The sequence below is a fragment of the Hypomesus nipponensis genome, chromosome 4 (genome assembly GCF_054491055.1).
Source record: "Hypomesus nipponensis isolate SF chromosome 4, ASM5449105v1, whole genome shotgun sequence".
Lineage (NCBI taxonomy): Eukaryota > Metazoa > Chordata > Actinopteri > Osmeriformes > Osmeridae > Hypomesus > Hypomesus nipponensis.
Window position 1 is genome coordinate 4,151,457 of NC_140364.1, and position 21,974 is coordinate 4,173,430.

Consider the following 21,974-nt stretch of genomic DNA (forward strand, 5'->3'; position numbering starts at 1 on the left):
TCAATCACTGAGGGAGCTGAGTGGGGAGAAGGAGGGGGAGGAAGGGGAGGAGGGGGGAGAGAAGGAGCTCTTGAGGCAGGCCGACTCGTAGTGCTTGGTCAGGTAGGACTTGAGGGCGAAGGTCTTGTGGCACCGCTTGCACTTGTAGATCTTGAGGGCCGAGTGCGTCTGCATGTGGGCGCGCAGGTTGGAGCGGTCGGCGAACGTCTTGCCACAGCGGGCGCAGCAGAAGGGCTTCTCCCCCGTGTGGGAGCGGCTGTGGCCCTGCAGCAGCCAGGGCCGGCTGAAGGCCTTGCCGCACACCTGGCACCTGTGCTGGAGGTCGTGGGTGAGCAGGTGCATGGAGAGGGCGGGCATGGAGACGTACACCTTGCCACAGGTGGGGCATCGCTTGGCCAGCTGGCTGTCGGCGCTGCGGTGCGTCTGCTTGTGGCGGCTCAGGTTGGAGGACGTGGCGTAGCTCCTCCCACATTCTCCGCAGGTGTGCCTCTGAGCGCCGGCGGCGACCCGCCGTTGCCGCGAGCGACCGTCCCTGATGAGGAAGGAGTCCAGGCCGTAGCTGTCGGTAACGGATGACCCGTGGCCGTGGTCGGTGCCGGACGAGGTCTCGGAGGCCGGGCTGTCAGGGGGCTCGGAGTCGCCGTGGAGACGGGCGTAGAGGGGGGAGGTGATCGCTGTGACGACATGGTCGTTCTCTCCATCATATTCGGGCAGGTACTCACTGATGTAGCCTGGAAAGGGGGAGGGAAGGGGGAGAGATGGAGAGGGGGATGGGGAAGGGGTATAGGGTTTGAGAAAGGAGGGGGGAGAGGGCAGGAGGAGGAGAGGGGAAGGGAGAGAGATGGAGAGGGGGATGGGGATGGGAAAGGGGTAAAGGGTTTGAAAAAGGAGGGGGGAGAGGGCGAGAGGGGGAGGGGAAAGGGGGAGGGGTGTAGGAGGAGTTAGATTTGATTGTAAAGAGCTGTTATCATTATACCACCATCACCATCTTCATCACTATCATCGTCACCATCACTATCATCATCTTCATCATTAGGATCATTATCACCTCATCTCATCTTTGTCACCAAAGCAGTAACCGTAGTAACTGTTTCAAAGTTGTTTTTCATGATTTTTTTATGCTCTGGTGTTTATTATTTCACTAGATAGATAAAGGGTGTACTGACTTGGTGCTGTTGCCTCTCATGCCCAGGACGCTCTAAATGAGCTCTAAAATAACATGAACCATCATCATCACTATCATCACCATTATCACCTTCATCATCCTCAGTGGCAGAAGATGTGAACCTATATCTCATCTGTGCAGCGGTAAGTAGTACGTTTGTTCCCGTCAGCGCTGCTAACCCGTTTAGCCCCGATCACTAGGCGTGAGCTGCCCCCGCCAGGCAGCGTGCCTTAAATAGGTCGATGAAGAACAAATACTCCAGCGCGACTCCACGGGCAGAGATGAAAGGAACCATGAATATTCTATAAACGCACTTCCGGACAAAACAGTCTTGGTTATGCAAGTGAGAGCGCGCGCTGTCTGTTTTATAGAGCGTGTGTAATGTCTGGAAACGAACTATCTCTCCCCCTCTCTCGTGTTACTCATTTTGTGTGTGTGTGTGTGTGTGTGTGTGTGTGTGTGTGTGCGCGCGCGCGCGCGCGCGTGTGTGTATGTATGTGTGTGTGTTTGTTGAGCGGCGTATTGTAAAATATCAAATAATATAAATAAAATCAACATAACATCAAAGACCTCACATATAATTTGTTTTATCATCTAGCGCGCTTGTCTGTGTGTTTAACCTTGTGCATGCGCTCAAGGAAACGTGCTGAGTGGACAGAAGAGCCGCGTGTCTGCCAGCTGACCATGTCCCGGGGCTCTGTCAAGCTTCCAGAGCAACAAGCAACCAGCCCGCTTTATCAGCCCGGAGCCCGTCCGCCCGCACGAAACCAACCGCCGTGACGGTCACGAGCTGTGAATCTTCAACATCAAATCCAGCCTGTTTCGGTAACGGTTAAGGTGGGTCAGGGTTTACCTTTCTCGTGAAAACGTAGGCTGAGGTTGGCGGCTCGCGACCGGACATAGGGGCCCTCAAGATCGGCAGATGAGAAATCATCTAGTTTCACCTTCTTCACGAGGAAGGAGCGAGGCATGGTTCTACCGGGGCTCCTGTATCTCTCCTCATGCGTGGCGACAGACGGGCGGTGCAGCGGTAGCTCCTCTGGCACGCAGGATGCTCAAATGCCGGCACAGTCCGAGAGGATGTTGAGCTGATCCGCTCCTGCAGCGTTCGGCTTTAACAGGAAAGCAACTCCAGCACCGGACAGCTCCCCAGTATAGCGCAAGCACTTCTCACTCTCCCCTCGCTCACGTGCCGTTTGACCGCCAGGCGGCTGTTACCTTCAAGTTCGGCCAAACGCTGTTTTGAGATCCCAGAAACGTGGACCTTGCTCTTGTCCGTTGTCTCCTGACTCTTGCTCTTGCTGCCAGTCTCTCTCTCCTCTGTTGTGCTCCACGAGGGGGTTGGGACAGTCTTTGAGCGAAGTGGAGGATCAGCTGGCGGCTTTATAAGGCGCACCCCGGTGGGACATAAGGGCGCTTCATTTGATCCGTCAGGAAAATAGAAAGTCTCCCGGGAGCTTGATGGGGGGGGGGGGGGGGGAATTATTGACTTCGTGATATCACGTCTTAGCACTAAACAAAGAAGCGTGATAAGGCCTGCGCGGTGCCGCACCACCACAACGTCATTATGTTTATTGAGATTATATTCAATTGGAATGAGAATTCATATTGTATCAACAAAGCAGGGTGGATACAATAAAATAAAGTTCATAAAGACACTGAATTTGAAGCATAACCGAATCCCCCTCCCGTACAGTTTTGACGTCAACCACGAGATCGTCGTCTCTGATGAGGCACGCGGCCGGCAGGTTTCCGTTTACCTCACACTCTGTCAGCCAATGGTGTCTGACGTATGCAAATGAGCATCAGGGTAACAGAAGATTTTTTTACTCATAACAGATCCTGGAGCAAACATACACAGTTATACACACACACAGTTGCACACACACACACACACACACACTTTTAGGATGGGTATGGCTCAGCACTAAAGCATTTGACTGTAGTTTAAAGAGGTCACATATTCAAATGATTCAAATCCCCCCTGTACTGTAAATTGCTTTGGATGACAGCATCTGCTAAATTAGTACATAATTATCATAGTTCCACACACACAGTTCCACATGCACTGTGACTTGGGGGCAGGACCTGGAACTCGGGGCGAGGCTTCAGACTGCTGACCTCAGGTGAAACTCACCAGCGCAGAGCCTCATTTGCATAATAATAGTCTGGAGTCTCTGGTTGGTCAGAAGCCAAATGAAAGAGCTCATTAACTCACCTCCAGAGGGAGTGTTTAAAACAATATGCAAATAAGGAAGTTCCCATTAACGTGGGTAAACACGGCAGATGGGATTACTGAGGTGAGCCGAGCACACCCTCTGTATGTGTTAGTGTCTGTGTGTTTGTGTGTGGGATGGTGTGTTAGTGTGTGTGGGTGTGTGTGTTTGTGAGAAAGTGTGTGTAGACCCAAGCTCTTGGGTAACAAGCTACTAAATAAAGCTCACCTGACCCTCCATGGAATTTACATATCATGTTTATCAAACAGTTGCTGTGTGTGTATTTATCGATGACAGATAGATGTGCGGATGTGATTGGTTTTATAACATTTAAATAAGGTATTCTCCAAACAGACTCAGACAGACAAGTAAACATGCTGGACCTCTTTTGACAACATGTCCTCTATCCATGTACTCTAGAACTCTATCCATGTACTCTAGAACTCTATCCATGTACTCTAGAACTCTATCCATGTACTCTAGAACTCTATCCATGTATTCTAGTACTCTGCGCATATATTGTAGTACTATATCTATGGATTCTAGTACTATATCCATGTACTCTCTGATCTGGTAGCTATCAATCAAGCTATCAAAAGCCACAGCGTGTCAAGTTACCTTTAGGGAGATCCTGGTCGAACCAGGGAAGAGAGAAGAAGAGACCAGGAGAGACCAGGAGAGACCTGGAGAGACCAGGAGAGACCTGGAGAGACCTGGAGAGACCAGGAGAGACCAGGAGAGACCTGGAGAGACCAGGAGAGACCAGGAGAGACCAGGAGAGTTACATCTCTGGAATAGGAGACCACTGCACCTTGTTCTTTTCTTTTAAAAATAGTTGAGAAGGATATTTTTGAGTGAGGAACAGATGGGTAATATTTAGGAGGCCACTGCAAATTTTACCCTTCTGTTCTTCACTCATAAATGTCCTTCTCAACAATTATTTTTTCTTCCAAAAGTTAGACCACTGCAACTTTTTCTTTCCATTACAAATAGTTAGATAGGAAATGTTTTGAGTGAGGAACAGAAGTGTTCAACTTACACTGGCCTCTTAAACACACTGACCGAAGCTGTGAGAGAAAGCAAGAATTTATGCTCTTCAGAGCATTTCCAACTTGAACAGAACTACTGTGAACCTGAAACACAACTGTGTGTTTGTGGATCGTCCCTAAAAACAAGCACCATGTTAGGATCTTGGGATCTCGTGTTGGAGGTTTTCTAAACCAAAAAAACATTCTCATAGTTGATTCGTGCTTTTCACTTATTGTGGTAGCGTACAAAATTAAAGGATTCAATTAGGTTTTATATTCATTTATTGCATTTTAGGTAATTTTATTTTATTGGTTCACTGGTACATTTAGGTGACATCTCACAGCCATATTTCATAAAACCTATTATTGCTGGATTTCTTTGCCTTTATTTGATACAGACAGTATCAAACAGGTAGTAAGAAAGAGAGAAAAGCAGGAAATGTCCTAGGCTGGACTCAAACCCTGAGTCAAGGTCTTAGTCTGAGGTTCATGCTCTACCCTGTTAGCCACCCTGTTTACAGACTTTTATTAAAGTTTGAAAATCTACATTACTTTATCTCCAGCAAACTCACAACAGTTGAGTTTAGATTATTATTTTGTAATCAAATTTTCTTTTGAACTCCAGCATTTTCACATCTGTATTTTTCACTGTGACAGGAGCAGTGGCAGATTTCAGGATGGCAAGGGGTGGCAGCTGCCACCCCAATATAAAATACTGCCACACCAAACTTTTTTATTTTTTTAAATGCATTTAGCAGACGCTTTTATTCCAAGCGACTTCCAAGAGAGAGCTTTACAAAAGTGCATAGGTCACTGATCATAACAACGAGATAGCCCCAAACATTGCGGGTAGCCAAAACATGAAGCATGCATTGTGAAAAAACTATTAAGTCCCAAAGGGACGAACCATGAGAGCATGTAGTGAAACAAGTTGCAATTAAACAACATGAACCTCAATCTTCCCATGGAAAAATATTGTTTGTACATTACAGAACATTTCAATACATAATATTAATGTTGCTGTTTAATTTAAACTATAATGTTATAGCCTAATCATTTACCATAGGGAGTACTGTACCCCCCTACTTTGGGTTTTGATTCGCCTACGGGAGGCCATCCAACAACTTCCTTCGCCACCCCATTTCCACCCTGAATGAAAATCTCTAGGTCCGCCCCTTGTACAGGAGTAATGATCAGAGGGGCAACGTTGTCACCTCCATCATTCAGACAGGGACTGAAGTATGGATAGAGTTTCTCAGTGAAGGTGCAGCCAGTGAAAGAGTAGATATGAGACCTGGCCTCCACATCATAAAAGGAGACCAGACCCTCCTCATAGTCCACAAACACCCCCACCTTCTGGGGCTTCTGTCTCAGGGAGAGTGGGACACGGGGGCCATCCAGAGCCATGTACTGATCTCCATTCCAGAGACATACAATCCAGTATCCATCGTTAGGACTCTGTGTTATCAGCCCCTTCCTGTTGATGGACTCTCTGACCACTCCCAGATCCCACTTAGTCTTCCCCTCAACCTGCACCTCATAGTAGAACCTCCCTGAGGAGAAGCCCTGCTTTCCCAGAGCATTGACACAACAATCAAACCTCACTGGGTTGTCAGGGAGATCCTGCTCTATGTCTCGACACCTCACTTGTTTCCCATCCTCAGACAGGATGAGATAGGGATGTGCTGTATCAGGGTCCAGAGTCACATCCACCACATACTGCTGAATCCTCTTCAGTTCAGTGTCAGACAGCTTGTCCATCTCTTTATTGAGTGTCTCCTGCAGCTGAGACACAGCTCTCCTCACTGCCCCCACACTCAGACCACTGTGGACACTGATCTCAGACCAGTCCTTGGTGTGTGGAGGGGTGCTCAGGGATGGGAAGCTCTGCAGCAGGTGGAGGTGGTCCTCAGTGTGTGAGAGCTGCTCCAGCTCAGTGCTTCTCCTCTTCAGCTCAGTGATCTCCTGCTCCAGATCTTGAATCAACCCTTCAGCCTGTTTCTCTGCTGCTTTCTGCTTCTCCTCCATCACCTCAATGAGCTCAGCCTGGCTTCTCTCAATGGAGCGCACCAGAGCTGTGAAGACCTGAACACTGTCTGATATCTCTCTCTCTCCATCTCTCTTGCTGGTCTTTACTGAGAGTTTGATCTCCTGAACCTTCTTAGATCGTTCTTCCATAATCTGGTTCATCTCAGCCATCATCTTCCCCAGATCATTCTTTTTTGGTCTGTACTTGTCCTTTAAAGTGACAGTGTCATGGGTCTTATGGTCTGTTCTCGTGCACATGTCACAAACCCACGTCTGGTCAGTCCTACAGAACAGCTCCAGGGGTCTCTCATGCTTCTGACACATCCTGTCCTCCAGGTTCTCCACAGGGTCCATCAGCTTGTGTTTCTTCAAGGCTGCAACTCTCTGATGAGGCTCCAGGTGAGTCTCACAGTAAGAGGTCAGACACACCAGACAGGACTTCAGGGCCTTGAGCTTGGTACCTGTACAGATGTCACATGACACTCCTCCAGATCTGGCTGGTTGTATGTATTGGCTGTGGGGTTTATTTTTCACTGACTTCCTGAACTGAGCAGCCATCTCAGAGATGAGAGTGTTGACACGAAGCTCAGGTCTCCTATAGAACTTCTCCTGGCACATGGGACATTGAAACAGGTCACTGTTGTCCCAGTACTTGGTGATACAGGCCTTGCAGAAGTTGTGTCCACATGGAATAGAGACAGAATCAGAGACAACATCCAGACAGATAGAACACAGGAACTGATCTTCAGACAGGAGACTGCTGCAGGAAGCCATTTCTACACTGGAGAGAGAGATCAGAAGTGAAACCATATGAGCTTACTTTTATGAAGAAAAAAACACGAGAGTATTATTATTACTGTTATTAACGCCCACATGAAATGCATCAATCCTTGTCATTTAGACTACCCACCTGTGTGTATTAGCCCTGATGTTCTGTCTAACCAGTGGATACTTTTAGAAACAGATTCTTGTTATGTGTGTCTGTTCAGTGCTGCAAAACTGTAAGTCTGTCCACTTCAGTTTTCCTTCAGTAAGTTGAGGTAACAATGCTCCTCCTACCTAGTTCTGCTTTTAGAATAACTATGCACCTTTTACTGACGAGACCAGTAATACCAGAATGTATAGGGGGGGGGGGGTGATCAATGAGCACAATATACTGTACGAGAGAAGAGAGATAGAGAGAGAGAGAGAGAGAGAGAGAGAGAGAGAGAGAGTTTATCTGCTCAACTCCTGTTTACCTTGCTGATTTGCAACAAGGAACAAGGAAGAGGAGCATTCCACTGTTTCTATGAGGTTTGGAAGTCAAATTTGTAAATGTTTTTCATATTGAGGCTGGAGCAAACACATCTATAAAATATCTGTAAACAATGTAGCCATAAATTACAGCAATGACATCTAGCAATGAGGCTGGAAAAAGTAAGTGTTACTGAAAATAAACAGCTGGAGGAACATTTAGCAACCAACTTGTTTAATTGCAAACAGGTCAGTAATGATTGGGTATAAAAAGAGTATCTTAGAGAGGCAGAGTCTCTCAGAAGTAAAGATGGGCAAAGGTTCACCAATCTGCCAAAACCTGCATCTACATATCGTGGAACCATTTCAGAATAATGTTCCTCAACGTAAAATTGTGAATACTTTGAATATCTCATCATCTACAGTACATAATATAACAAAATAGTTCTGAGAATCTGGAGAAATCTCTATTTGTAATGGAGAAGGGGGGGAATAAATACTGCTTGCCTGTGATCCTCAGGCAGTCAGGCAGCACTGCATAAACACAGACATGATTCTATAATGGCAATCATTGCATGGGCTCAGAAACACCTCCAGAACTCATTGTCTGAACAAAGTTTGCGGTGTGTGAAGCACGGAGACAGGCTCCAAGAGAGAAGGTAAGCCAAAGGGTTTTTAATAGCACCTTTTGGTACAAAACAAAAACATTAACGAACACAGAGTCATGTTGGCGAGTTCCTTCTTCTTCCAGGGTCTCTTCCTCTAGCCCTCCTGGCTCATGTGTATCTTCAACTTCCTGTCAGGAAGGCCACAGGTGGTGACCACACCTCATCCACACTGATCACCAACACAGGCACCCCCCAGGGCTGTGTGCTCAGCCCTCTCCTGTTCTCCTTGTTCACTCACGACTGTGCGGCAACGCACAGCGCCAACCTCCTTGTTAAGTTTGCTGATGACACAACCATTGTGGGCCTCATCTCTGACAGTGGCGAGTCAGCCTACAGAGAGGAGGTGGATACCCTGACATCATGGTGTCAGGACAACATCTCTTAATAACCTCAGGGGGAGGAGCATGCACCCCTACACATCAACGGATCCAAAGTGGAAAAGGTCAGCTGCTTCAGGTTCCTCGGGGTGAACATCAGCAATGATCTCACCTGTTCTGCTCACACGGACAAGGTGGTCAAAGCGGGCCGGAAACACCTCTTCTTCCTGAGGAGACTGAAGAAGTTTGGCATGGACTCAGTCATCCTCACTAACTTCTACAGATGCACTATAAAGAGCATACTGACTGGTTGTATTACAGTGTGGTATGGGAGCTGCACAGACAGGGACCACAAGGCCCTACGTAGTGTAGTCAGGTCTACTGAGTTCATCATCGGCAGGAAGCTCCCAGCCCTACAAGACACCTACCACACATGATGCCTCAGGAAAGCTGGCAGGATTCTAAGAGATTCTTCCCACACATCCTTCAGTCTCTTTATCCCGTTGCCTCCTGGCAGGCAATACCAAAGCATTAGGTCAGCACACGCAGACTGGACAATAGTTTCGATTCAAGTGTCATCAGGCTTCTGAATGGACATTGATATGGACAGTGATACATTTCTCTCGCGACACTACTTTTTTTTCTTTCTGTCACTTTCAGCTCAATATTGTGCTGTTGCACTAACTGTACTCCACTTGTCTTAGGTTAGTATAGGTCTTGCTTTAGGTTAGTATATGTCTATAAAGTTAGTATAAGTCATTCTGTGTATTAGTGTATAATGTGTATTTTTGTACATTGCATACTTGTTTTGTATATTAGGAAGTTTATTACTATAATTTAATTTGTATTTTATTTTATTTAAGTACTTATATGTTATGTTATGCTAGGTTGCTTGCGTTGTCTTGTCCCAAGAATTTTAGAGCCCAGTCTGCACTTGTGTTGTTCTGTGAACCTAACAATAAAACTTGAAACTGAAACTGAATTGAAACGTTAAAACAAGGCGGCAAAACCATACAACATTTTAGTAAGACGCCAAAGCGAGATGAGAGACCAAAACAAAACGAACATCTCAGCAAATCCCATTTATTCTCCGTGAAATTATGAAAAGTAAAGAGAGAATGAAAAAGGGAAGAAGCCAAAACCGACCGAAGCATTTTAAACGTCATTACTCCCAAAACTAATAAGAAAGCAGAGGCCCAGGTTGGGGGAGATCCTCGTCCCCCATTTTCGCAGAAAAAAGAAGGAGTCAGAGATATCATACGTTCAACGCATGAACAGCGAGACTCAGAATGTCATTTTCCTCACCAAGAACCAAGTTGAGAGACAACCTGAGCTGGTGGAGGACCAGGAGGAGCCTGAAGAAAACCAGAAGTCAGACAAAAAGAAAGAGTGTAATAAGTCTCGGCTTCAGAGGCTGCATAAGAAGAAGCTGGACAGACGAGAAGACAAGAGGGAAAACGATAAGCTCATTGATAAAGTTACTTTTGGTGAAGTTGCTGTGGCCCCACAAACTTTGTTATACCAAACAAGGTGGCTTTAAAGGGACAGGGCATCAACACGTGTCTGCTGCTGAACTCCCTACTGGGCCAAGCCACACGCTTCTTGTCATAACAGCCCTTTGCTTTCTCTGTCGTCCACAGATCGGGTGCAGCCCATGGAAATGCCGATGCCCTCTCCAGAAAAGACGCTCATGGGGGCTGGGCCGCCCCTCCCTCCTGGTCGGAGCTGAGGGTTGAGGTGTGTGGCAGACGGCAGGGAGAGGTGAGGAGAGTGGTGGTGGAGGGAAGGTAGCTGGCAGCCTGTGGGATCCACCCCCGAACCATGTAGTGACTTCCTGCTTCAACGAGACAGGCTGTGTTTCGTTGAGCCGTTAATTGATTGTGTGGTGGCTTATAAAAAGGATTTATAAGACCAAAACTTTGATTGTATGAGAAGGATTAAAGATACAACTACATTGACATTGGACTGTGTGTGCCAGTTTATTACTAAGCTTGATGGTGTGGAAACCCCACAACCCTGAACCTGTTACAACTGATTGTGCTAGTGTACAAAAATAAAGGATTGAATGAGTTTATATTCATTTATTGCATTTAAGTCATTTTATTTCATTGGTTCACTGGTACATTTAGGTGACATCCTTTGCCATATTTCGTAAAACCTATTACTGGATTCTGGACAATATTTCCTGATTTAAGATAATTATTTACCTGATTTTGTGCCTTTATTTGATACAGACCATGAAAGAGTGACATGAAAGCTAGTAAGAAAGAGAGAAAAGCAGGAAATGTCCCAGGCTGGACTTGAACCCTGAGTCAAGGCCCTAGTCTGAGGTTCATGCTCTACCCTCTGAGCCAACAGGGGAGCACTGCCCTTGTATAAAGAGTTTTTATAAATCTTTGAAAATCTAAATGACTTTGTCTCCAGCATACTCACAACAATTTTGTTCAGATTAATATTTTGTGATCACATTTTTCTTTTGAACTCCAGCATTTCCACAAATTGATTTTTCACTGTGTGACAGGAGTGATGATCAGAGGGGCAGAGTTTTTACCTCCATACTTCAGACTGGGACTGAAGTATGGATAGAGTTTCTCAGTGAAGATGCAGCCAGTGAAAGAGTAGATATGAGACCTGGCCTCCACATCATAAAAGGAGATCAGACCCTCCTCATAGTCCACAAACACCCCCACCTTCTGGGGCTTCTGTCTCAGGGAGAGTGGGACACGGGGGTCAGCCAGAGCCTTGTACTCATCTCCACTCCTCAACCATACAGTCCAGTATCCATCGTTAGGACCCAGTTTGATCTTCCCCTTCCTGTTGATGAACTCTCTGGCCACTCCCAGATCCCACTCAGTCTTCCCCTCAACCTGCACCTCATAGTAGAACCTCCCTGATGAGAAGCAGTGCTTTCCCAAGACATTAGGACAACGATCAAACCTCTTTGGGTTGTTAGGGAGATCCTGCCTTATGTCTCCATATCTCACTTGTTTCCCATCCTCAGACAGGATGAGATCAGGATGTGCTGTATCAGGGTCCAGAGTCACATCCACTGCATACTGCTGAATCCTCTTCAGCTTAACTTCAGGCAGCTTCTCCATCTCTTTATTGAGTGTCTCCTGCAGCTGAGACACAGCTCTCCTCACTGCCCCCACACTCAGACCACTGTGGACACTGATCTCAGACCAGTCCTTGGTGTGTGGAGGGGTGCTCAGGGGTGGGAAGCTGTGCAGCAGGTGGAGGTGGTCCTCAGTGTGTGAGAGCTGCTCCAGCTCAGTGCTTCTCCTCTTCAGCTCAGTGATCTCCTGCTCCAGATCTTGAATCAACCCTTCAGCCTGTTTCTCTGCTGCTTTCTGCTTCTCCTCCATCACTTCAATGAGCTCAGCCTGGCTTCTCTCAATGGAGCGCACCAGAGCCGTGAAGACCTGAACACTGTCTGATATCTCTCTTTCTGCATCTCTCTTGCTGGTCTTTACTGAGAGTTTGATCTCCTGAACCTTCTCCAGTCTCTCCTGGATCATCTGCTGCATGTCTCCCTCTGTCTTCTTCATCTGAGTCTTCCTCTCTTCACACTCCTCCTCTAGAGGAACAGTGTCATGGGTCTTATGGTCTGTCTCAGTGCAGAACCGACACACACACGTCTGGTCAGTCCTACAGAACAGCTCCAGGGGTCTCTCATGCTTCTGACACATCCTGTCCTCCAGGTTCCCCACAGGGTCCATCAGCTTGTGTTTCTTCAAAGCTGCAACTCTCTGATGAGGCTCCAGGTGAGTCTTACAGTAAGAGGTCAGACACACCAGACAGGACTTCAGGGCCTTGAGCTTGGTACCTGTACAGATGTCACATGACACTTCTCCAGATTTGGCTGGTCGTCGGTATTGGCTGTTGGGTTTATTTTTCACTGACGTCCTGAACTTAGCAGCCATCTCAGAGATGAAGGTGTTGACACGAAGCTCAGGTCTCCTATAGAACTTCTCCTTGCACATGGGACATTGACACAGGTCACTGTTGTCCCAGTACTTGGTGATACAGGCCTTGCAGAAGTTGTGTCCACATGGAATAGAGACAGGATCAGTGAACACATCCAGACATATACAACAGAGGAATTGATCGTCAGACAGGAGACTGCTGCAGGAAGCCATTTTTCCACTGGAGAGAGAGATCAAAGGTGAAACCATGAAAGCTGAGCTGAGTCAGGGAGTCATTTGTTACGTGACAGTTTGAGATTTTGAATAGTTAAACAAACAGTGACAACTAAGTACAGTCATGTTGATTACGTTCACACTTATGATTCACATTATTACACTGTATGCCTTAACATGAGCATACTTTTGTGAAAAAACACTTGACGGTATTATTATTATTATTAACGACCACATGATGTGCATCAATCCTTGTCATTTAGACGACTCACCTGTGTGTTTTAGTCTTGATGTTCTAACTGGTGGATACTTTTAGAAACAGAGTCAAGTTACGTGCGTCTGTTCAGTGCTGTGATACTGTAAGTCTGTCCACTTCAGTGTCACTTCAGTGAGTTGAGGTAACAATGCTCCTCCTACCTAGTACTGCTATAAGAAGAACTTTGTACCTTTTACTGACTAGATAGATTAATAGTAGATAACATAATTTATTATATGGCAACGACGGTACGAGCTTTCTGAATGGCTAATGGGTAGTCATGCCAGACGCTATTGCCCTCCTCAGCGGTCAATACGGCTCCGTATTGCCCTCTGACGTCATCTGCAAAATGAGCGAAGAGTCAGCTGCTGAGTTTTATTATCCAGATGATGCTGAAAAGATTTCTCATCAAAAGTGAGGATGAAGACTAGACTCTTTTAATCACTTGTGCCGTTACTTGTGTCGTTATTATAGCTCATCATCTACAGTACGTAATATAACAAAATAGTTCTGAGAATCTGGAGAAATCTCTATTTGTAATGGAGAAGGGGGGGAATAAATACTGCTTGCCTGTGATCCTCAGGCAGTCAGGCAGCACTGCATAAACACAGACATGATTCTATAATGGCAATCATTGCATGGGTTCAGAAACACCTCCAGAACTCATTGTCTGAACAAAGTTTGTGGTGCCATAAATTCAACACTAAATCGATGACGTCGTCCCCAAGAATGTAGTCCGGTCTTTCCCCAATCAGAAGCCCTGGGTTGATGCCGCGGTCCGGGCCAACCTGAGAGCCCGGGCTGTCGCCTTTAACTCTGGGGACCCTGATCAGTACAGGAAGTCTAGATACGACCTTCTGGCCATCCAAGCAGCAAAACGGGCTGACAGGACTAAGGTGGAGTCCAGCTACCATGGCTCTGACCCTAGGCACATATGGAGTGGGGTCCCTTCCTGTAAAGTCTCTAAAGTCCCTTTGTTGTCTGTAATGCAACATTACAGACTACAAAGGGAGAGGCTACAGTGAGACCCAGCCCTCTGTCATACCGTCAGACAAGCTGAATGCCTTCTACGCTCACTTTGAGAGGGACAGTGACCCCCCTGCAGTAGAGCTACCTGAAGGCCTAGCCAGTGGTGTGCCTACACTAACTGTAGCTGAGGTGAGGCATTGCTTCAAAAAGATCAACCCTCGAAAGACACCTGGCCCAGATGGTATATCAGGTAGGGCCCTCAGGGGTTGCACTGACCAGCTAGCAGGGGTCTTCAGTGACATCTTCAACCTCTCCCTCAGCCTGTCTGTACTCCCCACCTGCTTCAATAGGACTACCATCACTGTGTCCAAGAGCACCAAGGTCATCTGCATGAAGGACTATTGCCCAATAGCACTGACTTCTGTCATCATGAAGCGCTTGAGCGGCTAGTCAAATCATTCATCTGTTCCTCGCTGCCTCCCACCCTGGACCCTATGCAGTTTGCATACTGGTCCAACAGGTCTACAGACAATGCCATCGCCCCGACAATGCCCACCGCTCTCTCCCACCTGGACAAAGGGAATACGTATGTGAGGATGCTGGTACTCCCCTTCCGAGCAGTGAACGGGACTGCACCCGACTATATTAAGTCTCTCCTGCAGCCTTACTCCTGTCGAAAATAAATCTAAGTCTCGAAGTGAAGAACACTTCAAAAGTCCGACCAAGTCAAAAATAAACACAAGTCCAAAGTTTGAAAATGATTGTAAGTGATTGTAAGTGTGTTTGACCAGTCAAAAATCAGGCTAAGTCCAAATGTAGAAAATTATTCTAAGTCTTGACCAGTCAAAAATCAGGCTAAGTCCAAACAGATGCACTGAAACTCAGAGTATTGATGCAAAGGTTTTATTCCAACACAGGGTAAAAAAGGTATCCAAGTGAGTAAGCTCCCAAGAGCAGACTGACATTTCTCTCCAGACAGTCCCTTATATACTGTATTTTCTCCCTATTATTTGTGTCATTTTTTACTAATGGCACGTTTCTGTTGGTGACAATTTCTACGCTTTGTCACCCAATCGGCTCCTGACCTAGGGTTTCTGATTACAGAAGCTGCATCACGTTGGCATCTCTGTCCTTACATACATCTGACCATGTACAGGCTTATGTTGGGTGTACACACATCATGGACTGTCTTCTAGTTGGTATGGGATGCTCATGCTTTATAAACATAGGAAACCCCTAGACACAGACCCAGGCCTGACGTGGGTCTGACAGCTTCAGACCTGGCTTGCAGGAGTTCCTGAAGCTCGGCCATAAATGTACGTTCTAATTTATGGCTAGGCCTCTGCATTCCTTTAAGTGGTGTTTCCCCATTCTCCTTTACTAAAACCAATGTCCCACACTTCTATTGTTCATACTCAGTCACAGCTTAGCATCAAAGTTCCAATAATACAACTTAGAGTATAATATGAGGAATAACTGAGACATTCACTTTTCAATTAGATAGCTCCATATGTGTAACCCATCTCCACCATTTCAGCAGGGGGACATCAATTTCTTCATCAATTCCCCCCATTGGGACTTCCAAAGTCCCATCCCACCCGCCACCTACAGTCTTCTTCAGACAACCGCCCGGTCCCAACACAAGCTCTTCTCCTGTCTGGCCCCCAGTGGTGGAATCAACTCCCCACCTCCATCAGAGACAGAGACTTTCTCCCCCCCTTCAAGAAAAGCCTCAAGATGCACTTGTTCCGGGAGTACAACGGTACTTAGGAATGGTTTGCTGGACCCAATGTTGGTTTCCTCTAGGATCATAATGACTCTTGCTTAGAGACTTGTTGCTCTTTTTGGTTAGTGGTAACTGATTTAAATTGTTGTACTCGCTGTGAAATATGTTTTACTGCTGCTTGTTTTTCTACAGGTACACAATATGTACTTCATGTTTTGGCTACCCGCAATGTTTTTGGGGCTATCTTGTTGTTATTATCAGTGACCTATTCACTTTGTAAAGCTCACTCTGCTTGGGATGAAAGCGTCTGCTAAATGAATAAATGTAAATATAAAGGTGAAGGTGCGGCCAGGTTTACCTGTGAAGAAAGCCTGAAGCATCATGGGAAATGTAGTGTGAAGTGGACAGCCTAGCAGTCTGAATACTTCTCCTATGTAAGGAGACTTACCATATCTGTCTGTCCAGTTGACTTTTTTTTCAAATGCTGTAAATTTGATAAATGTTCAATAAAATAAAATACATAATTTGAGATACAGTGAACACTTTTCCTGGAGCAGGGCGTCATCCAGTGGGCACTCCTGACAACACACTCCTACCTTGCTGACAGAAAGTAACACTAAAGCAATCATACACACCAGTTTTCCATCACCATGACAGCATGCTCACCAGTTTTCCATCACCATGACAGCATACTCACCAGTATTTCATCATCACCTCAACCACAACGGTTTGGAAGTAAATTTGTAAATGTTTTTCATCCTTAGGCTGGAGCAAACACACCTATAAAATATCAGTAAAAGATGTAGCCATAAATATAGCATTGACTTGCTTTATTGAGACTTTTCACACATCAAATATGGTGTGTATTTACATCTGATTCAATGGAAAGTCATTACACATTAGTTAGTGTTTTATTTAATGCTGGTCTCAGATCAGTTACAGCTGGTGATACTGCTGGTCTCAGATCAGTTACAGCTGGTCTTAATGCTGGTCTCAGATCAGTTACAGCTGGTGTTAATGCTGTCAACTAAATCTTCATATCTGACCTGTTGAGTGTGTTTCTTATGTCAAATATATGGATTACCCTAGAAAACATACAAACACTGACTGAAGTGAGATTAAGCGAGAGTTTGTGCTTTTTTGAGCATTTCAAACTTGAACATAACTAGTGTGAAATTGAATTACAACTGTGTGTTTGTACATCGTCCCTGAGTACAAGCATCATGTTGGAGGTTTTATAAACCAAACAATTATGCTCATAGGTGATTTGTTTGTTTCACTGATTGTGGTAGTGTGCAAAATAATAAAAAATAAAACCTTTTATTATTGTATTCTGGACAGTATTTACTAGTTTGAGATGATTATTTTACAGATTGTTTTCCTTTCTTTTATACAGACCGTGAAAGATTGACAGGAAAGGTACTAAGAAAGAGAAAAAAGCAGCAAATGGTCTGGGCTGGACTTGAACACCAATCCATGAGTGAAGACCTTAGACTGTGAGACACATTCTACCCAGTGAGCCACCCTGTCACCCCTGTCACCCATGACTTTGTCTCAAGCATACTCACAACAGTTTTGTTCAGATTAATATTTTCTTGAGCCAGCATTTCCACATCTTAGTTTTTCACTGTGTGACAGGAGTGATGATCAGAGGGGCAGAGTTTTTACCTCCATAATTCAGACTGGGACTGAAGTATGGATAGAGTTTCTCAGTGAAGGTGCAGCCAGTGAAAGAGTAGATATGAGACCTGGCCTCCACATCATAAAAGGAGACCAGACCCTCCTCATAGTCCACAAACACCCCCACCTTCTGGGGCTTCTGTCTCAGGGTGAGGAGGACAGAGGGTCCAGCCAGAACCTTGTACTCATCTCCATTCCTCAGCCATACAATCCAGTATCCATCCTCAGGACTCAGTATGATCACTCCCTTCCTGTTGATGGACTCTCTGACCACTCCCAGATCCCAGTCAGTCTTCCCCTCAACCTGCACCTCATAGTAGAACCTCCCTGAGGAGAAGCCCTGCTTTCCCAAGACATTAGGACAACGATCAAACCTCTCTGGGTTGTCAGGGAGATCCTGCCTTATGTCTCCATCTCTCACTTGTTTCCCATCCTCAGACAGGATGAGATAGGGATGTGCTGTATCAGGGTCCAGAGTCACATCCACTGCATACTGCTGAATCCTCTTCAGCTTAACTTCAGGCAGCTTCTCCATCTCTTTATTGAGTGTCTCCTGCAGCTGAGACACAGCTCTCCTCACTGCCCCCACACTCAGACCACTGTGGACACTGATCTCAGACCAGTCCTTGGTGTGTGGAGGGGTGCTCAGTGATGGGAAGCTCTGCAGCAGGTGGAGGTGGTCTTCAGTGTTTGAGAGCTGCTCCAGCTCAGTGCTTCTCCTCTTCAGCTCAGTGATCTCCTGCTCCAGATCTTGAATCAACCCTTCAGCCTGTTTCTCTGCTGCTTTCTGCTTCTCCTCCATCACCTCAATGAGCTCAGCCTGGCTTCTCTCAATGGAGCGCACCAGAGCTGTGAAGACCTGAACACTGTCTGATATCTCTCTCTCTGCCTTTCTCTTGCTGGTCTCTACTGAGAGTTTGATCTCCTGAAGCTTCCTAGATCTTTCTTCCATCATCTGGTTCATCTCAGCCATCATCTGTCCCAGTTTAACCTTCCTCTGTCCATACACCTCTTCTAAAGTGACAGTGTCATGGGTCTTATGGTCTGTTCTCGTGCACATGAGACACACACACGTCTGGTCAGTCCTACAGAACAGCTCCAGGGGTCTCTCATGCTTCTGACACATCCTGTCCTCCAGGTTCTCCACAGGGTCCATCAGTTTGTGTTTCTTGAAGGCTGCAACTCTCTGATGGGGCTCCAGGTGAGTCTCACAGTAAGAGGCCAGGCACACCAGACAGGACTTCAGGGCCTTGCGCTTGGCACCTGCACAAATGTCACATGACACATCAGGATTAGTCGGACGCAGTTCTGGACTGATGGCAGCTTTCTGTGGCTTTGACTTCCTGAACTGAGCAGCCATCTCAGAGATGAAGGTGTTGACACGAAGCTCAGGTCTCCTATAGAACTTCTCCTTGCACATGGGACATTGAAACAGGTCACTGTTGTCCCAGTACTTGGTGATACAGGCCTTGCAGAAGTTGTGTCCACATGAAGTGGTGACAGGATCAGTGAACACATCCAGACAGATAGAACACAGGAACTGATCTTCAGACTGGAGACTGCTGCAGGAAGCCATTTCTAGAATAAGAGCAGAAGTTAAATGATAAATCTTGTGAACTTTTGAACTCATGAACAAAACTATAATGTTATATTGTTGAAAATGTACTTTCATTAAATAAGCAATAGCATAGACCGAAAGTACAATACAGAAATACTACATTTAGAATAACATTGTTTTTTAGTTTTTCAAACGTCAGTCCAGCAACAGTCTTTAATTACTAACCACATCATCATTGGATACAACTGATTGATTCTCTGTTCTCACCTGTTGGTACTTATGTTGTTCTCTATGATCTCTGTGTGATGTAAATAATCAAATCACTATCTACCTAAGCCAAGTCGAATGTTTCGAAAGTTTAGAAAAACTTCAGTTTCGTTTCAGTGAAATAACGATAAGAGGCTCCTCCCCTCCCAGTCTTCTGTCCTTAACAAAGTGTAACCCTTTCATGACTGAACTCTCTAGTAAGTCAGCTGACAGGAAGAGTTTTATTATTTTGAAGCAAGTGAATGGGAGAGATTAAGAGAGAGGTAGAAACAGAGAAAAAAATAAAATATGTGTGTGATGAAGGAAGAATGACAGAGAGACATGTTTCATGGAAGTTGTGTGTATATAACTGTGTGTGTGTGTGTGTGTGTGTGTGTGTGGTGTGTTTATGTGGTGAGCATGCGTATGTTTTCTACATTTCTGTCCAGATACTCTTGTACTGAATTAATCAGGCGTAGTTGGTTTATGCAAACTCAGACTCACTGCACTCTGCATTGCTAGTGCAGCACAGCACGATCTCTGTTTCAATCTGCTGCCTCCCCAGTCTCCACCCTTGGTTCTGTGATCCTTTCTAGGGGGAATGCGTCGCTGCTCTCTGCTCGGATGTTGAGATGGGGTCTCTGTTGGGTGCGGCAGGTAGCCGCTGCCAGTAGAACCATTATGCCAAAACGTGTATTGTATCGTGTGTTATAAAGTATCAAGTAATAACTAATACTGAGTCTGCCTGCCTGAACCATGTGTTGCAATGGAATACTGTAGATTTGTCTTTGGCAAGGGTTGTATTTTTATGGAAAACATGCTGCCTTGGAGCAGCTATAGCATATAGCACAATCTTAGCACATCAAACTTAATGTTTAGACCTTTTAACATGCAAAGTCTAAAGGCTTCACAGAGCTTTAACAACATCCTGTAGAGATGGTGGAGGGTGGCAGCAACAGCACAACATGCAGGTACACAGTAACACATGATGTGTGAGCATGTGTCTCTGGGTCTGTGAAGGCATGCAGTATTCAAGTCCTCTAAGGGGGAAGCCATAGTTCTGGAAGCCCTTCCAGAACTAGCTCCACCATGTATGAAGCACCATAACAACCTTAGTGGTCATTGCACCTCTCATGTTTCCTACAATACAACTGGTGGCTGAACCCCACCTGAACCCTGTACTCTGTACTGCAGGACTGCACATCACTAAACCAAGCACTCAGTAAATCAGTACACCCTGTACACCACTCATAGACAACTGGAGAGAGTCTGACATCCATACAAACCTCCCCTGACTGGATGTTCCCCTCTTTGTCACATACAGAGCACACACTTACTCATTCATTCTCTAAGGTCTACCACACAATGATCCACACTGCTAACATGAAGTCAGCTACCACACCAGCATTGTCTATTAGTCAGAAATGAAGGTGGATGTTTGACAGTGACATGAACCCTCCTGCACTGATCTAGCAGCCTGGTTTGAGTCACCTGCAGCTTGTTGAGATCTCTCCTTGCTGCTGCTGACCATGTGACCGGGCAGAACTCCAGGTGAGATCAGACCAGTGACTGGAGCACCTGGAGCTGATCTGAGGTGTCATGCACACAGAGCATGTTCTCATCCTGGTCATACCTATTCCCATGTTACAGTCTATGTGTTGAGATAGCAGCTTGTCCAGTGTAATAGCCAATCATTTGACTTGATTGATGTTCCACTGACATCTAACTACACAGTTAACAAGTGTACGTGATACTGTATATGTTAATGTAGAGGGACATCTAGTGGTGAAAGTCTAACATGACAAGTAACTTCTATTGAGGGTTTGATTGTTCTCTAGACTGACTGAATGAACTGAGGTTGACCGTGGTCTCTGTTTGTTCCAGAATGACACAGTGACCTCAGTTTCTTGACCCTTCCCCTTTGACCTCTGATACCCTGACCCCAGCAGTACGGACGGGGCACGGCACATCATCACCGGCTCATTGGCTGAACTGAAGGTGTGTGTGATTTGTCTCTCTCTCTCTGTGTCTCTTGACCTGACCCCAGGACCACTCAGCATGACCCCAGCCTCCTACCCTGCAGCCCATAGGGAACACAGTACACCAGCTGGCTCTCAATGGAGCTTCTCATTAGGTCGCTCCTGGTTGTGTTTCTACTGTATGTGTGGACATGACAGAGTGTGTCTTTGTATAGCTGCAGTCCCCAATGTCAGAACCCAAGTGTCATTTGACTGTTGTTATTTTAGATATATATCTGCTGACAGTGGTTATTATTGTGCTGTCTGCAACTCATTTACTAAATGGTCTGAGATAAGTGTACACTGTGTAAGTGCTGTAAAGCTCTGTGGATAAAGTTTAATAAAATACATAATTTCATGTACAGTAAACACCATTTATAGTGGTGTTAATCAAGGTTCTGACTTGTAAGTTAGTCTTCCTCCAGCCGTCAGCTGTATGTGCATGTGTGCACAGTGTAGGATGGTGCTCAGCACCTGTTTGTCACACTGGTAACACGGGTCAATTGCAGGTTCTGATCCTTGGGCTACAGTCACACCAGGCAGTCAACATAAGATACAGAAAAGGCTTTAGGCTTTAATAAATCCAACCTTGACAAAATCTTCAACAGTAAAAACGTAGTGTCTTTCTGTCCTTTAAAAACCTAGGAGGGGTGTCTCTCGCAGTGGTCCTTTGGCGTATGCCGACTCGATTAATCCCGGCTGCCGGTTCTGTATAATCCCGCTCCGT

General features: G+C 45.8%; 4 protein-coding genes and 1 pseudogene across 4 annotated transcripts; 1 reads left to right on the top strand and 4 right to left on the bottom strand.

The window, feature by feature from the left end:
* On the bottom strand, window positions 1-2,136 carry LOC146295076 (transcriptional repressor scratch 1-like). Its single transcript, XM_084695889.1, has 2 exons — window positions 2,019-2,136; window positions 1-731 (listed from the first exon to the last, which is right to left on the bottom strand). Exons 1-2 carry the CDS (start codon window positions 2,134-2,136, stop codon window positions 1-3), a joined length of 849 nt encoding a protein of 282 aa, XP_084552015.1.
* An 859-nt stretch (window positions 2,137-2,995) lies between these two features.
* Window positions 2,996-7,211, bottom strand: LOC146295077 (E3 ubiquitin-protein ligase TRIM39-like). Its single transcript, XM_084695948.1, has 3 exons — window positions 6,057-7,211; window positions 5,592-5,975; window positions 2,996-3,007 (listed from the first exon to the last, which is right to left on the bottom strand). The coding sequence occupies exons 1-3, from the start codon at window positions 7,209-7,211 to the stop codon at window positions 2,996-2,998; spliced, it is 1,551 nt and encodes a 516-aa protein (XP_084552074.1).
* Window positions 7,212-9,645: 2,434 nt separating this feature from the next.
* Window positions 9,646-10,266, top strand: LOC146295078 (coiled-coil domain-containing protein 137-like; annotated as a pseudogene).
* An 896-nt stretch (window positions 10,267-11,162) lies between these two features.
* Window positions 11,163-12,830, bottom strand: LOC146295079 (E3 ubiquitin-protein ligase TRIM21-like). Its single transcript, XM_084695757.1, has one exon. It carries the CDS (start codon window positions 12,828-12,830, stop codon window positions 11,163-11,165), a length of 1,668 nt encoding a protein of 555 aa, XP_084551883.1.
* A 4,439-nt stretch (window positions 12,831-17,269) lies between these two features.
* LOC146295080 (E3 ubiquitin-protein ligase TRIM21-like) lies at window positions 17,270-19,360 on the bottom strand. Its single transcript, XM_084695759.1, has 2 exons — window positions 19,251-19,360; window positions 17,270-19,003 (listed from the first exon to the last, which is right to left on the bottom strand). The coding sequence occupies exon 2, from the start codon at window positions 18,999-19,001 to the stop codon at window positions 17,370-17,372; it is 1,632 nt and encodes a 543-aa protein (XP_084551885.1). The 5' UTR covers window positions 19,002-19,003; window positions 19,251-19,360; the 3' UTR covers window positions 17,270-17,369.
* Window positions 19,361-21,974: the final 2,614 nt, after the last annotated feature.